General features: G+C 42.4%; 1 protein-coding gene and 1 pseudogene across 3 annotated transcripts in view; both read right to left on the bottom strand.

Annotated features, from left to right (window-relative positions):
* The window catches only part of RMND5A (required for meiotic nuclear division 5 homolog A), an 88983-nt gene extending 81730 nt beyond the window's left edge, over positions 1 to 7253 (bottom strand). For 2 of the 3 annotated variants that reach the window (XM_066377752.1, XM_066377753.1), the window contains exon 1: positions 6734 to 7253. In XM_066377752.1, coding sequence (XP_066233849.1) covers positions 6734 to 6875 — 142 coding nt within the window. In that variant the 5' untranslated portion in view covers positions 6876 to 7253. The remainder of the gene's footprint in view (positions 1 to 6733) is intronic. The other variant, XM_066377751.1, reaches the window with a different exon arrangement.
* LOC136398426 (large ribosomal subunit protein uL4 pseudogene) overlaps positions 7009 to 16891 on the bottom strand; it is a 51460-nt pseudogene continuing 41577 nt past the window's right edge.

The following is a 16891-nucleotide window of genomic DNA, read 5'->3' as shown; positions in this document are numbered from 1 at the left end:
CCTGGCCAGAGCACACAGGGGAGGCGCCCAACTGCTTCTCCACCCCTCCCCTCTCCTTCCTCTCTGTCTCTCTCTTCCCCTCCCGCAGCTGAGGCTCCATTGGAGCAAAGATGGCCCGGGCGCTTAGGATGGCTCTGTGGCCTCTGCCTCAGGTGCTAGAATGGCTCTGGATGCAACAGAGAAACGCCCCAGAGGGGCAGAGCATTGCCCCCTGGTGGGCATGCCGGGTAGATCCCGGTCGGGCGCATGCGGGAGTCTGTCTGACTGCCTCCCATTTCCAGCTTCGGGAAAAATGGAAAAAAAATAATTTTTTTTAAAAATTGAAAAAAACATACCCATTTCATCCCTAAGTAAAGCATAAGAATGATTGTCCTCTTTAATTCCTGAAACACAGCCTAGTTCCACATATTGATTAACTATGTACTATTTGACCAGGTGCTCTAAAGTTCAATTAAATACACCGAGGTCCTCCTTAAGCAGTTCTTTCTAAGGGCTCCTTCTCTTCCCACTTCTCTGAACTACTAATTTGTACCAACTGGAAGCACTGTTATATATAATGAGCCATGACTGTTTCTTACACCTTTTTCTTTTTATTATAACTATTATTAAGTGAGAGGCGGGGAGGCAGAGACAGACTTCCACATGCGCCCCAACCAGGATCCACCCAGCAAGCCCCTATGGGGCAATGCTGTGCCCATCTGGGACCACTGCTCCATTGCTCAGCAACTGAGCTACTTGAGCACCTGAGGCAAGGTGCTCAGCCTGGGGCCAACTTGCTTGAATCATATGAGCCATGGCTATGAGAGGAAGGGGGGGGGGGGAGAGTGAAGAAGCAGATGGTCGCTTCTCCTGTGTGCCCTGACCAGGAATAGAACCCGGGACTTCCACATACTGAGCCAATGCTCTACTACTGAGCTACCAGCCAGGGCCTGTTTCTTATACCTTTTGAGTATTCTAATAATGTTAAGCAGATGTATCCCTGGGCACAGGATGGTAGTTAACACACACCAGCAATAAACATAGCTAGAGTCAAACTCTCTCAACTGAAACTATGCTTAACATTGATCAAAGGCACAGACTTTCAAAATATTTTTTTTTTATTTTTTATTTTTTTACAGGGACAGAGAGAGAGTCAGAGAGAGGGATAGATAGGGACAGACAGGAAGGGAGAGAGATGAGAAGCATCAATCATCAGTTTTTCGTTGTGACACTTTAGTTCAGCGGTTCTCAACCTATGGGTCGCAACCCACAGGTTGAGAACCGCTGCTTTAGTTGTTCATTGATTGCTTTCTCATATGTGCCTTGACCGTGGGCCTTCAGCAGACCGAGTAACCCCTTGCTGGAGCCAGCAACCTTGGGTCCAAGCTGGTGAGCTTTTTGCTCAAGCCAGATGAGCCCGTGCTCAAGCTGGTGACCTCGGGGTCTCGAACCTGGGTCCTCCGCATCCCAGTCCGATGCACTATCCATTGCGCCAGCACCTGGTCAGGCCAGACCTTCAAAATAACAAATATACTTTGTTTTACAGATTTCAAAGCCAGATCATATCTATTATCTATTTAATTCCCTTAACTCTGTGATAAAAGTTATTGGTTTACTGAAAATGAAACAGGCTAAGCAAGATTATGGTACCAGTAAATAGTAGAACAAAGACTCAAACACAGATCTCCTGAACTCAAGGACAAAATTGTGTTTTACTCCACAAGTGCAGACTCATCTTTTCACCTCAACTACCTTCCAAGTTCTTGGAGGACTGAGGTCTTTTCTTTCAAAAGACATCTCTCCTTATCTCATTTCAAATATCTCTGTATACCAATAAAGTATTAAATCTATATGGTATCCACAGATACTACAAACTTATCAAAGAAACACACAACAAACACTGCTCCACTATAAAAAGAAATTACTATTCAGGCCTTAATTTTAAGTGGAAAAAAGGTTGACAATATATGGGTTATAGTGGACTCCCCAAACAATGTTCCCAAAGAATCATTGTGAGGCCAGCCATGATGAATCACCAAACTCAAAGTTAATGAAAGCGTATTTCTATAAGCCTCATGTCCTGCAGGAAATTCTAGTCCATATTCTTGGAGACAACAGACTAGTACCTGATCTAAGAGGAAGGACAGATATTCTGCCACTCTTCTAGAAATACTTTGAGCTTTCAAAGAAATGCACAGTTATGCTGAGAATGGCTCTGCCTTGGGCACTAAAAATAGTTCGGTTGCAAGCATGGCAACAGATGGGCAGTGCATCAGTCCCAGACAGGGATTGCTTGGTGGATCCTGGTCAGGGCACATGCATTAGTCTGTCTCTCTATCTCCCCTCCTGTCACTTGAAAAAAGAAGAAGGAATAAAAAGAAATGCCCAGTTAGAGATCATCTCTTTGGTATCTACCAACTTCTGGAAGTTACACAGAGTACCATGGGACTCCAAGTACCTATCTCAGGAACAGGGCCCTCCATTACATTTTAGGGTTAATTTCAAGCTTTTTACAGATCAAGAAGCAGGGCTCCAAATAAAAGCAAGACTGTTTTTAAAACCCCAAGTAAACAGTTTGCTAAAACACCATCTTTACCATCCTAAGAAGCAATCAATGCATGTACAACTAAGTGGAACAAGTTGATACTTCTCTCTCTTTCTCTCCCCCCCTCTTCCCCTCTTCCTCTCTCTTCAAAAAAAAAGAATAAAAGAAGAAGGAAGGAGGAAGGAGGAAGGAAGAAGGAGGAAGGAAGAAGGAGAAAGGAGGAGGAGGAGGAGGAGGAAGAGGAGGAAGAGGAGAAGGAGAAGAAGGAGGAAGGAGGAAGGAGGAGGAGGAGGAGGAGGAGGAGAAGGAGAAGAAGAAAAAATAATTTCCTAGTAATTTTGTTGGAAATGCAGAGAAAAGGCATATTTCTGTCTTTGGGGTCCCTAGCAATAAGAACAACATGAGCTCTACTGGACATCTTTACTGCAATATGGAGAAAATTTCTTTGACAATAAAGCCCACCACAGCAAGCACAGCGGAGAGGAAGAGAACACACAACCAGCCTTTACGGCATCCTTTGTGCCCCTGCTATCAGCCTGGCCTAACCTCAGTCTATTTAGTTAAGAGTCAACAAATTCCACTTTAACTAAAACTATTCTGCCATCTGCAACCAAAAGACTCCTGGGTAATATACTAGTCTGAATGAATAAGGTGCCAAGTAACAAAGAATCATCTCCTAAATGAGCCTGGAAAGGAATGGCTGCCAAAGTTAAATCTGCTTCTTAACCCATGAGAAACACCAACAACGACCTATTCTCACCATCTAAAATAGCTCAAGTTTGGTTAGTAGTCTATTCTCCTTTTAGAGTATTTGAAGAATGGCTACTGTTACCCACCAAACTTTGCTGACCTACTTATTTGCTATTTTCCTGAGTAGATATTAAACTAAATATCAAACTTCATTCAACTCAAAACTTAGTCATTATTCTCATCACAGTGTCCTGTTAGTATTTAGCAAAAAGTTTGGTTAACAAATGAAAGAGCAGGCTATGTGGCCTACTACAAGTACACCAGAGAACAAGGCTGAGTAAGTAAACAAACCCGAACCCTGAGCCTTTTAAATTCATTTAACACTGGTAGGGTGTGAAAAGCATAAAGGATTTATACACAAACATACTTTTGAATACATACATATAATATACACAAACAAGTTCTAGATGTAAAGTTATACCTAACACGTAGCACTGGACCTCAGCTTTCTGTTACTGATAGGATACCAATCACAGAAATTAAAAATGTAACCACGTTTTCTTCTTTCATGTTTAATTGCTTATCTTCTCATTTAGATCCTTCCCACAAATAAAGTTGTCTCTTCCAACTTACAAACTGAGGTAATACTAAGACTAAATCACAGCAAGTAGAATTTACATGTACAGTGCCTCCAAGTAAAAACAATGACAAATTATTATTTACCTGAATTCTTTTAAATTTTTTTCTGAAAATTAGAATCTCTGTTGGTCAGATGACCAATTAAGTGGTCTAAGAATGAGGGGAGAAAAATTCTTTTTTTACTGGGTATCCCTTTTAGTCATTTGAATTTATATTATTTAAATGTATTATCTACTCCAAATAAATAAAATTTAAATTTAGAAAATTCCTTGAGAATCATTTTCAGAAGCCACCTTAGAACTCCCTTTAATAGCTTAACACTAATAATAAAAAATACTGCACAATCTTTACTCTTACACAAACTGGAATTTTCCTAAGTATACTTTAAACATGTCATAAAACTGTAACCCAACTGTTTGTCTACTCTTTTTTCACAAGTGTGATTTTAGAGTATCAGCAATACAGAACATATCATTCTTTTCCTGTTATCCCTTCCACCACAAATGAAAAATATATATATGTGTGTATTTGCCAATAGAAAAAAAATGCTAAAAGCTTAATAGTCACAACTCAAATCACCAAAATTTATCCATACTATTTATGTTAATCAACAGTTGTCCAAAGTGTGGTTCCCATACCACTGAGGTGAACAGTGCTTTTTACCTGTATGTGAAATATTTGTTATGAATTTATTTTTAATAAGTAGTTTATTATACCAAACACAACAAATCTATGACTTCACAAATATCACTGTGTAGAATGAGAAGAAATCCATTTAATCACGAATCCATCTAAAAAAGAGTGTACATGTGTGGGTCAAGTTTGAGAAGCACCAGTGCATTATCCCAATTATATAGATCATGGGTACACTGGGAACAATCAAACAGGATCAACCAAACTGAATCTTAAATTAGACCAAGCTCATGCTACAGGGAACCTTCATTAAAAGGCTAGTACAACACTGCTCTCCTCTTCCTTTAATAACCGAAAGTTTAATCAAAATAATTAGGGCTAAACAAAATAATAATAAAATAATTAGGGCTAAATAAGTAAGATTCAGAGCTCAGTACAATCCTTGATTTTCTAGCAAATTAAACTAAAAATGATATTCTTTTTCCAGATCAAAACCATCTATCCATCCTCAGCCACCAGTAAATATTAAGTCCTTGACTCTGTATCTTCATTAGCCTTTCGCTTTATCTCACATCTAAAACCAAATTCACTCCCCAGGCCTTTCCCAGGATTCCCAGCCTACTCTGTCTCCATCCCCCTTCACAGGCAACCATCTAGGGCTGCTCATTTTCCCATATTAATATTTTAACTCCTGGCCCTGGCTGGTGGCTCAGTGGATAGAGCATTGTTCCAGCAGCCCAGCTGATGGTGGTAACTGGTTCAATTCTGGTCAGGGCACACAGGAGAGGCAATCATCTGCTTCTCTCCCTCTTCCCCTCCAGTAGCCAGTGGCTTGGTTGGTTCCAGCATGACTCCACCGGCTGAGGATAGCTCCCTTGGAAAGCATCAGCCTCAGGTGCTAAAAAATAGCTCAGTACTGGAGCATTGGCCCCAGATGGAGTTGCCCAGTAGACCCCTGTAGGGGCACATGAGGAAGTCTGCCTCACTATCTCCCCTCCTCTTACCTAAAAAAAAAAAAAAAAAAATTCAACTTCTTCCCCAACTATGGTTGTGTTTGCTTCTTCCCAAATTTCCAAAGTGACTGCGGAGTACAGAATGAGATGTTGTTATAAGACTCCCTACTTACTCCCTTACCACTTAACTCTCAACGGAAAGCCATCTGGAAAAGTAAGGTGTGGAATATGAAGGAGGGAGAAAAGAGTGAAGCTCTACTAGCACCACTGCCCTCATCTCACCTGCTACAAGTATCTGTTTTTCACCCCAGCTACCAAACCTTCTTTACATAACTTTCTGTTCAGCCTACAAGTTGAAAAGGCCCCTTCCCAACCTCCTCAATAAACCTATTATATAAAACCCTTTAATTCTTTTTTTTTTAAACCCTTTAATTCTTGATCAGAAAAAAATCATCACTGTGACTGTTTTAAAATAAGGATACCAGATCTTTAAAATTACTTAAAAATACAAAAACTGTTCCCAACCACCTACCACAACTCAGCTTTGATTAATTGTCTGCCTCCAGGGCCTAGGGCAATACTAAAATAACCTTGGTAAAATACCTTTAATAGAAAATCCGTTTTCTAAAAGGACAACAAGGGAAAACTTGGTCAATTAAGGCAAGTAAGTGAAAACTTGTTCCACAATTTGCTTCAAGAATTCCTCCCCAGTTTCCTCAAACAGTACACTAGGAGAGTTGCTGACCAGTTCTATTCAGCTAATTCTCTAGGAATCGTGTCAGTGCTGCTGAAGAGCTGCTTCCACGCCAACAAATTAATTCTGAAGTTGCAGGAGCCACTGTTCTCTTAACCCACAGCTAATAACACTCGACTTTCTAATTTAAAAAATTTTAAAAACTGAGTTCCCAGCCAAGGATTTGGAGCAGGGGCTTCCTGCCCCTTGGGTCCGACGCAATTCTGCGGGGAGCACGGGAGACCTCTCCTGCGCGGGGAAGGGGGGACCCACCGGGAGGGCGGCAGTTCGCAGGTAAAGCGGCCCGACCCCCAACCACGTTTAACATGGCTGAAGCATAAGGCTCGGGTTTCAGATAGAGTTTACGCTCTCCTAATTAACGACGTCGGGCAGGTTCGAGGCAAATCCGGCCAAATGAGGTAGAAAAGTCACAGGGGTCTGAGGATTTCCGCATCCCGGGGAGGCGGGAAACCGCACTCCGGGGCACCCCTCCCGGCCCACCGTGACTGATGGGTGCGGGCGGGTGGGCCCGGCCCCGCGAGCCCCCTCGGGCCGCCCTACCGTGGCTCTGCAGGATCTCGTGCTTGAGGCCGCCGGTGTAGTCGATGAGCTCCTCCAGGCCGCGCTCGCACAGCTGCCCGTAGCCCGAGAACTTGTGCAGCACCTTCTCCAGCTCGCGCTCCACCGTCACGCACTGATCCATCTCGGAGGCGGAGGCGGCGCTCGGCTCGCCGGCGCCCGGCTGTCCGCAGCTGTTCGGCCCGGGCCCGGCCGAGGCCGCGTCCTCCTCCTTGTCCCCCAGGCGTGCGGCGCAGGCTGCTGAGGCGGCGAGCACGCTAGCCCCGGCGCCGGGGAAGCCCCGCGCAGCCCGTGCCCGCCTGGCCCATGGCGCACGGCCTCTGGCGCGTCGCCGCCGCGCCGGCTTGTTGCCCCACCAGGACCGTGTCACCGAACCCCGCTCGCCCCGTTCGGCTACCCGCGGCCGGGCCGCCGATTGTTTTTGTTTTCACGGGAACCGGCAGATGACCTGGTTCTCCAGGGCGGCACCAAGAGCTGCGGACCCGAGATGGGGTGAGCCACCACAGCGAGAGGAGGCGCCACGGACCGTACCAAGAGCACCCGCGAGGGGGAGCAGCCTCGAGAGCGCGCGCGCGCGGGCGGGGTAACGCGATCGGCGTCCGCTCGCGCTGCCGTTCTAAAGGTGAGAGCCGTACCACGCGGGAGGCGTGCAAAGGGAGGTCGAGGGTGGAGCAAGGTCCCAATTGGTCTGAGGAGCTAAATTGGGAACTTTAGAGACAGCCCCAGTGCTTGGACAGCGCTACAACTGCGCGCGCTTCGTAAACAAGAGGGTGGAAACCGTCCCTAACCACTCCGCCCAGAAACCGGGAAAATGAGCCAATGGGAGCGAGGAATACGTAAGGACTAAACGTCCTCCAATCCCTGGCCTAGGCGTAAACCTTCAGCCAATCCGGGTCTAGAGGCCAAACCAATAGTCTGGCTGTTGGAGGGGGTGATATGGAAATCGTGCCAGGAAGCAAGTTGTTTGTGGAAAACCTTGAGATAAAACAAGACAGAAATCAAAAGGTCTATTGTCCATAGGCCTTCTTTCTAGCCATAGATTATTTCGTCTCCCTTTCGCTCCAGCGTACTGTCGTTCCGAAGTTTTGGAAGATGGAACTCGCTGCCGCGGTCCAAAAATCATACCAGGCCGGCGCGAGACCCCTTCTAGAATTAAAGGCGGGTGATTCTGGGAGAGGAAGGGCTCAGCGCGGCTCTCTACGCTGCCTTGACGCCTGCGACACCACTAGGTCTCATTCCGCACCCTTCACCCCAACCCCTGCGACCCTCTGGCCTTTGGCCTAGGTCCTGGAGGCTTTCCTGACTGGTTACCTCACCCACGTGCCATGTACCCGCAGCTTCGCGGAATGGCAACGCATCGAAGAGCCGCACAGCCTGCCCCTACCCCTGCCCCTTAGGAGCCTGATTCCATGGAATCAAAACTCTTTGTGTTACCCCTTCTCCTGATTTGGTGGCTCCTTCAACTGGCAGTGCTCACTAAGCTTCATTAGCTGCACTAACCTTAGCGTTGCTTCAGTAGCCCAGCTAGTATTGCCTCAGGGCTTCTGCGCACTTTTAATAAATGATACTCCGTTGCGGTATCATTTATTATATCAATTATATCACTGGTTTTATTTTCTCACCACTTTTTAAATCCAGAGTGCTCTGATTCATTTATTTGCTTACGTTTTTTTTCCCCTCTGCACCTCATCCATAAAAACTCCACGGAAGCAGGTCCCTTGCCTGTCTTGTTCTGTGCCAAGCAGCATAATAGGCAGTGTGCTTTAATTACGACAAAACCTTTCTGAGCTTCAATTTTCCATTTTTATAATTGAAATGAATAAACATTAGATTATTAGCAAAATTAAGTGAAATAATAATATGTAAATACCCATAATAAGCACATGATAGTCACATGGTTGTGCTCTGTTGTTACTATTGTAAATTACTATTTAGCCTTCTTATGTGAATGGTTCCATCCCCAGGTTATATCCTCAACCTTCTCTTTTCCCTTTACCTACTGTCCTGGGAGAAAAAATCACAACTGCCCCTCTCCAGCCTGGTCTGCCTCATAAACTCTAACTTCACGTTCCCTCCAACCAGCAAGATTTAATCATCCAGAGGCGGATTAAGGTCGGTGGAGGCCCTGGGCACAGAAGGAAATATTGGGCCCCTTAAAAAGAAAAGAGAGAGAGACAGGAAAAATAAAAATACATGTTAACCATATTTATAAATAAGTAAAAAATATTATGTACTATCAATGTTAAAATTGCACATATGAAACCAAACTTGGTGTCATTAGAAAAAAGTGTAAAGTTGGGGTTTTGTGGGGCCCAGGGCGTGGCTCCCGGTACACCCACCATTAAATCGACCTTTGTCCTTACCTCCAATCAACATGCCAAAGCAGAATTTATATTTCTCTTCCAAAACCGACTTTCCTCTCCTTGACACCTCAGTTTTTGTCAGCATTACCTTAACTTTCCTGGGTTCCTCTACCACTTCTCCATCCTTATTTTCAACTTACCTGTAGATAGATTCTTGAAAACCTTTTCTCTATCATATTCCTCCACCCCACTAAACTATTCCCATTGCCACCTATCTACATTCTTCTCCAGATCCTTTGCTAGGTCAATTGCTTTCATTCATTCTAGAATCATTGTTGTTCCCCAGAATTTTGTCCTCATCGGTGTCCCTAGAGATAAAGATTGTCTCACTCCCTTTTTCATTCACCCTTCCCATGTAGTCAGAGATCAAGTTCTATTGAGTCTAACTTCCAAATGTCTCAGGTGGGCTTTTTTACTTCTACATCCTCACCTTCATGTTTACAAGGTTATAATTGTGTTATTTATCTGCCTTTGATCTCTTGCCCTTACAGGACAACCAAATGGATCTTCATTACTCTCAGAAAGTTGTTATAATAATTAAAGGAGATAATCCATGCAAGGCATTCAACATAATGCCTGGCACATGGTGAGAGCTATTATTATCCAATGATCAGAAGTAATTATATAAGTACCAAATCATTCTATTGTACACATACTGATCACAAAAATTAGGGGATATTTCAAAATGAATATGAAGGGATAAAGAAAAGCATTTGATTTTTCTTTTAATTAAACAAGAACATCAGAAAAGCAAACAAGACAAAGAAAGTTGTTCAATTATGCAAATGAGATGCAAAACCAACTTTTATTTCATTGGTGAAAATGCACTATACAAAAAGCTGAAAGTATTGGAGTATCTGCACATTCCCTGATCCCCTAATTTTTATGAGCAGTATAATAATACATGTCAATTATACCTCAATTAAAAAAAAGAAATATCCAATGAATTTGCATTAACTAACTGCTTCAAATCCTAAGTCTCAGATGCATGGTCTGTACCGTATAACAACCCATCACAATCCCTCAACCAGACATGGCACTTTCACACACCTGCACCCAAACACTTTCATGCTTTCAGTGTGAATTGAGCACAACTCATTTATGCTTTTTCTTCTCCTGAAATGCTTTTCTTTATTAGCTATTCAAATCTTCCCCTTTCTTAAAGTAACAGGACAAGTCCTACTTTAACTTTTATATCTTCTAGAGCTTGTCCTGTACTTCTCAATCTGGCAATTACCAATTATATATAGCTATTTAAATTAATAATCCACTTCCTCAGTCATACTAACCATATACTTCAAGTACTCAGTAACCACATGTGGCTAGTGGCTACTATGCTAATTAGCACAGAAGGAATATTTCTGTCACTGTAAAAAGCTCTGTTGAACAGAGCTGATGTGGCCCTGGCTAGAGTTCAGTGGCTAGAGTGTCAGCTGGCATATGGACATCCCGGGTTTGATTCCCAGTCAGGGCACACAGGAAAAGCAACCATCTGCTTCTCTTCTCCTCCCTCTCCTTCTCCTTCTTCTCTCCCTTTCCCCTCCAGCAGCCAGTGGCTCAATTAGTTCAAGCATGGCCCTAGGCACTGAAGATAGCTCAGTTGGTACAAGTGGGTCAGCCTCAGGTGCTAAAATTAGCTCAGTTGCAAGCATCGGGCCCAGGCAGGGTTGCTGGGTGGATCTGGTTGGGGTGCATACAGAGTCTGTCTCACTGTCTCTCTTCTGCTCACCAAAAAAAAAAAAAGAGGAAATAACAGAGTCGATCTAAACCATGACCACACAGTAAAGTTTCCAGCCACTCCTTGAAAAGCTTATAGGACTTCTTCTCTGTGTTAAGTCATTTAACACTTGCATACAGACTGCCCCTCTATTTTGGTTAATGTTTTAAATATTTGTCTTATTAGCTCAATTAGATTGTTAGCTCCGAGGTCAGAGCTGAGGTTTCTTTTTCTTTCTCATGATTCAATAAGCATAAGAAAAGTGCTCTAAGTATTTGTTAAAGGAAAGAGAATAAACAAGTAAGAGAAGGGGCCTCAAATTTAACTAAGGAGAGAAAAATAGACCTTGTTCTGGCAGAGATCTTTATGTTCCCTCCTTAGTATGTACTGGCCTTTTCTACTCAGCATACCATTATTGCTTTAAGCCTAAATCTTGCTTTGTCAGAGAAAGGTCTTTAGAAGCAAAAGTTATCATAACAACTCTGAATTATTTTTCTATGATTATATTTCAGCACAAAACAAAAAGGAATTTATATGCATAAATACAAACAAACACTACTCCAGTATCAAATGGACTCCTGCCCCAGACTCTGTTCAATCTGGAAAACCTTTCATTTGCACTCATTCTGTACCTTGCTCTGGTCCTCCCCTCCACTCCAAATTTGATTCTCTGTAACACTGAAGTAAACATTTTTAAAAAGGAGACCAAAATACAGATTCACTGTAAAATTTTTAAAAAATAGAAAATGCAAATAATCATAATAATCTGATGAGATCCCAAACTTCCAGGGGAACTTCCAGAGTTTTCCTGTGTATGCACATATACACCTCTACATGCATTTTTATAAAAGATAGCTCTCACATATAACTATTTTGGTTATGAAATAGTTTTGATGTCCACTTATACAGCATTTCTCTAAAAAAATAGTTCAGGCCCTGGCCGGTTGGCTCAGTGGTAGAGCATCAGCCTGGCGTGCAGGAGTCCCGGGTTTGATTCCTGGCCAGGGCACACAGGAGAAGTGTCCATCTGCTTCTCCACCCCTCCCTCTCTCCTTCCTCTCTGTCTCTCTCTTCCCCTCCTGCACCCAAGGCTCCATTGGAGCAGGGTTGGCCTGGGCGCTGAGGATGGCTCTATGGCCTCTGCCTCAGGCGCTAGAATGGCTCTGGTTGCAACAGAGCAACGGCCCAGATGGGCAGAGCGTCGCCCCCTGGTGGGCGTGCCGAGTGGATCCTGGTCGGGCGCATGCGGGAGTCTGTCTGACTGCCTCCCCATCTCCAACTTCAGAAAAATACAAAAATACAAAAAAAAAAGTTCAGAAAACTGCTTTTGACATCTTTTTGAAATGTTTAATAGCTGTTACACATAACAGTGTTTTAGCACTTACCCTTATTCAATATATGTCATGTATTCTTTTCACTTTGACTTATTTTTAGAACCCTGAAACTAGACAGAGGCAATATATAAAAAGTCATAATTTGCCCTGGCCAGTTGGCTCAGTGGTAGAGCATCAACCCACCGTGTGGAAGTCCTGGCTTCAATTCCTGGTCAGGGCACACAGGAGAAGCAACCATCTGTTTCTGCATCCCTCTCCCCACCCCCTGCAGCCGTGGCTCAAATGAGCAAATTGGCCCCAGGCACTGAGGATGGCTTCATGGCCTCACTTCAGGTGCTAAAAATAGCTCAGTTGCCAAGCAACAGAGCAGTGGCCCCAGATGGGTAGAACATCAGCCCCAGACAGGGGTTGCTGGATGGATCCTGGTCACGGTGCATGCAAGAGTCTGTCTCTCACCTCCCTGACTCTCACTTGATTAAAAAAAAGTCAGAATTTCATCTTTTATATTTGAGAATTTATAAAAAATTGCTTTAAAATGTACTTTTATGCAAAATACACTTCACATAAGGGTAAGAGAAACTATGTTTATAATTATAATAGTAAAGAAAGACCTTGTGGAAAAGACCTTGCTATTTTAATGACTATTCTAGTTGACAGGCAATATAAAACTAAGAGTCAACTGGCAAAATGTGTTATTATGAAATACCGAATTATGAAAAATATTTTTTCTCATCATTTTTTTAAATTAAATTTTCATTCTTTTTAAGCCACCTTCCAAAATCTCCATATGAGACATTACTAGAAATTGCTACCAAGACCAGTTTAAGAAATGGGTAAAAGCACAACTATTACCAAAAGGTATTAATCTGAATGTTTTCTACTACTTTTATATCTCCTGTGTGGTTTGGGGCACATTGACACTTAAATGACTGTTTAATGGCTAGCTGGATGACAATTGCCCCCATAAAGATCTACTATTAGGAATTGGATAGGACGTGTTGACAGTAATGCCTTTTCTTCTATATATGCTACCCCCTTCTTCAGCCCCACTAATGTTTGTAGAAGACAGCCTCTCTCACCAGCCAAGCCCTCCTGATGTAGCCTTCACCACTTCTGAAGGTCAGGGCACGACTAATTGGTTGCCTAGCAGTTTTAGCTACTCCCTTATATATCTATCTCTATGAGGAAGGTATACAGGCATGGCCCTCATATATGGTGCCCAGCTTATAGGAGGACATTTATACCTTTTAGACCCGCTCCCTCAGGTTTTAGTTGTCTGAATTTTTTTCTTTCTAGAATTTAGGGTGTCTTTGTGTATTTTGTTTTCTGCTTACTCATTTGTGTGCTTTACCAGGTGTAGCAGGAAGAGTTCTAGCCCTGTAACCCTAAAGTAATTTATTCAACCCCACCCAGCCTCAGCTTCCATATCTATACAATGAGAAGCTTGAAAAACATGACCTTTAAATACCTTCTGGTTAAAATTACAGAGATGCCAATGCTTACTAAGCAACATGTGAGGTGCTACACAACCAAACAGGAATGGACAGATGCACCCTCCCTGCTTCCAAAAGCTGAATCATTTGAATCTGAATCATTACTTCCACACTATGGAAATGCAGTGGGTTTTTCTGCTTTGGTTATCTTTAATAATAATAATAGCTACCATTTATTAAGTCAGGCACTTTGCCTTAAATGTGTGATTATCCAAAGGAACCTTTTGTGTGTGTGTGTTTGACAGAGACAGAGAGAGGAACAGATAGGGATAGACTGACAGGTAGAGAAATGAAAAGCATAAATTCTTTGTTGTGGCAACTCAGTGGTTCACTTGCTGCTTTCTCATATGTGCCTTGATGGGGGGGACCTACATCAGGACAAGTGACCCCTTGCTCAAGCCAACAACCTTTGGGCTTCAGACAGTGACAATGGGGTCATGTCTATGATCCCGTGCTCAAGCCAGTGACCTCAGGGTTTCAAGCCTGGGTACTCTGCATCCCAGTCCAACACTCCATCCACTGTGCCACCGTCTGGTCAGGCCCAAAGGAACCTTTTAAGGTAAATATTATTATCCTCATTTTACAGATGAAGAAAAAGAGGCACAGAGGAGTTACCGTATTTTCCCATGTATAAGATGCACCTTTCTCTGAAGAATTTGGGGTCTAAAAACTGGTTATATCTTATACAGTGGTTGTAGAGTTTTTTACTTGCATTTCCCGCTTTTATGCGCTTGTTTTTGGGCTCATTGTTGAAGAAAGTGATTCATCATCAGACACAGATGAGGACAAGCTAATGGATGGGAGTTCTGGCAGTGATGAGGAGTTGTATGAATTTTATAATGAATAAACTTGAGTTCAATAACTTTATGTAATACATTTTTTTTCAAATGTCAGACCCCAAAACTAAGGTGTATCTTATACATGGGAGCATCTTATACATGGGGAAATACAGTAAATATTTTTTTCAGGATTATACAACTTAGACATGGTGGGGTTGGAATTTGAATTTGAATCTGTCTGACTTCAAAACCCTCAAAAAGACAAAATCATGCTCCATGATTACTTGTCAAGCATGGGATTTCTGAAAGAACAAAGGATCATTTACCCTTAGTAGTATGGTTTGGTAATAGGAGCCTAGGGCTAAAATTCACAAAAATCGTAACAGTTCTACTTATCAGCTTTTCAACCTTATATGCAAACCTTAACCAAATAGTCCCACTTTTTAAAAAATTACAATACCTAATCCATCTATCTTTCAAAATTGAGAGTAATTTGTATATATAAATAAAATAGTAAATGCATACACTTAATTAGTAAATGTATAGATTCTATGTATATAGAAACTGCTCTGTAAATTGTGAAGCCCTATGTAAATTTAGGCTGCCATTATTTCCTTTTATTAGGTATGCATTTGATTTGTCTGTTTATATATCTTACAACGCATCTGTTCGGAGCACAACTTAGGTTGTAAACTGCTGAAATACAAGATTCATGACTTCTGACAACCTGGAGGAGACTTCAGGTAGTAAATTAAGCAAGTGTTTAAAAAACGACTTTTTTAAACACCAGTTTAAAAAAAAGGAGAAGACTACCAATTCCACTAACATGAAATAATCTCATTCTTCCAGCTCATCCCTAAAAACTCCAGACATAGCACACACACATACACACACACACAGCATGGGAATACTTTAAAACATAGAAAGAAGTTGAGCTACATAGGGATCTTGGCACTTGAAGGATGACACAGTGGTAAGTTCCTGGGTTTCTTTATTTTCTATCATATCTCAGGGAACTGCAAAAGCCTCAAACCCAGCAGCACAAACAAACAGATAAAAGCACCAAGAAAAGCCTGTTCTCCCTAGCCAAAGAATGGAAGAAAAGGTGGCCTTATAATGGAAAACCTTATTGGCAGTATCTATCTTACTCCAGCCAAGCATAGGAAAACTATGTCTTCTCTCTGAGCATGATTTCAGCAGAACTGAGAAGGAAGCTGTTTTTCCACTCAGTCTCCCTAATTCGCAGACAGGAGAGGCAAGACTCCAATTCTCCTGCAGAATGGTTTTGGAAGGGCTGAATGGGAAACTGGCCTTGCATCTTCTGCCTAGCAAAAGCAGGTCATGCTCCAACTCCCCCAGGAGGTGGGATCAGCAGATTGAGCATGCAGCTGAGTTTACAACCCCCCACTCAGAAGCAACAAGACAGTGGGAGTGCGTGCCCCACTTAACCAGGAAGTTGTCAGTGAAACAAGGATAGCTGAACTTCCACCTCACCCATTTGCAACAAGATAGTATGATTCAGTTCTCCACTTTTGCCAATGTAGCATTGGCAGGAACCAGAGAAAATTCAAACACACAACCAGCAGCCCATGTGCTAAATCTCAAAGAAAAATTAAATAGGATCCAGAGCCTTATAATATACTATCCAAAATGTATAGAATACAATTTTAAAAATGACTCATGTAATAACCAGGGAAATCACAACATGAATGAGAAAAGACATTCGATGGGTACCAACAATGAGATGAATCAAATGTTAGAATTACCTGATAATTAAGTTAAAGTAATAATCATTTAAAAAAAACAACTTCAGCAACCATTTACAAATTCTCTTGAAACAAATTATAGGTAAATAATTCAGCAAAGAAATAGAAATTATCAAAAAACTAAATGGAAATTATAGAACTGAAAAGTACATAAGTAAAATAAAATCTTGCTGTATGGGCTCCATAACAGAGTAAAAATAACAGATAGAAATCAGTGAACTTGAGGACCATGCCAACAGAATTTACCCAACCTGAACAACAGAAAGAAAATAGTCTGAAATAAAAGGAACAGAGTCTGGGATGACGTCAGAGTAATGGCAGGGTAGGAAGTGATACCGATAAATCTCCCCCAAACTCAACAAGATCTTCAACCAGAAACAGAAAAACCTATCCTTGGAACCTCCAGATGTTTCACAATACACCCAAAGGTATGGTCGAGTGAATAATTGGCTAAATATATAATCAAACCCCGAAGGAAATAGGGAGTAAGAAATGCTCCGCCTTCCTCACTAACCTAAACAGGGCGGCTTTCACTGGGAACTGAGAATATAGAAACTAAGGCGGGCAAAGGGGGTGACTCGATCCAGACCGCGGCACAAACGGCCGAACCAGGCTGTGGCACGGAGATCTAAGCCGAGGAAAAACTGTGCCTGTGGCAACCTGGGCAATACAAGCTAACACTCACGCC

Source organism: Saccopteryx leptura, chromosome 3 (genome assembly GCF_036850995.1).
Source record: "Saccopteryx leptura isolate mSacLep1 chromosome 3, mSacLep1_pri_phased_curated, whole genome shotgun sequence".
Classification (NCBI taxonomy): Eukaryota; Metazoa; Chordata; class Mammalia; order Chiroptera; family Emballonuridae; genus Saccopteryx; species Saccopteryx leptura.
Note: the sequence above shows the minus strand (reverse complement) of the source record. Positions and strands in the feature narration are given on the sequence as shown.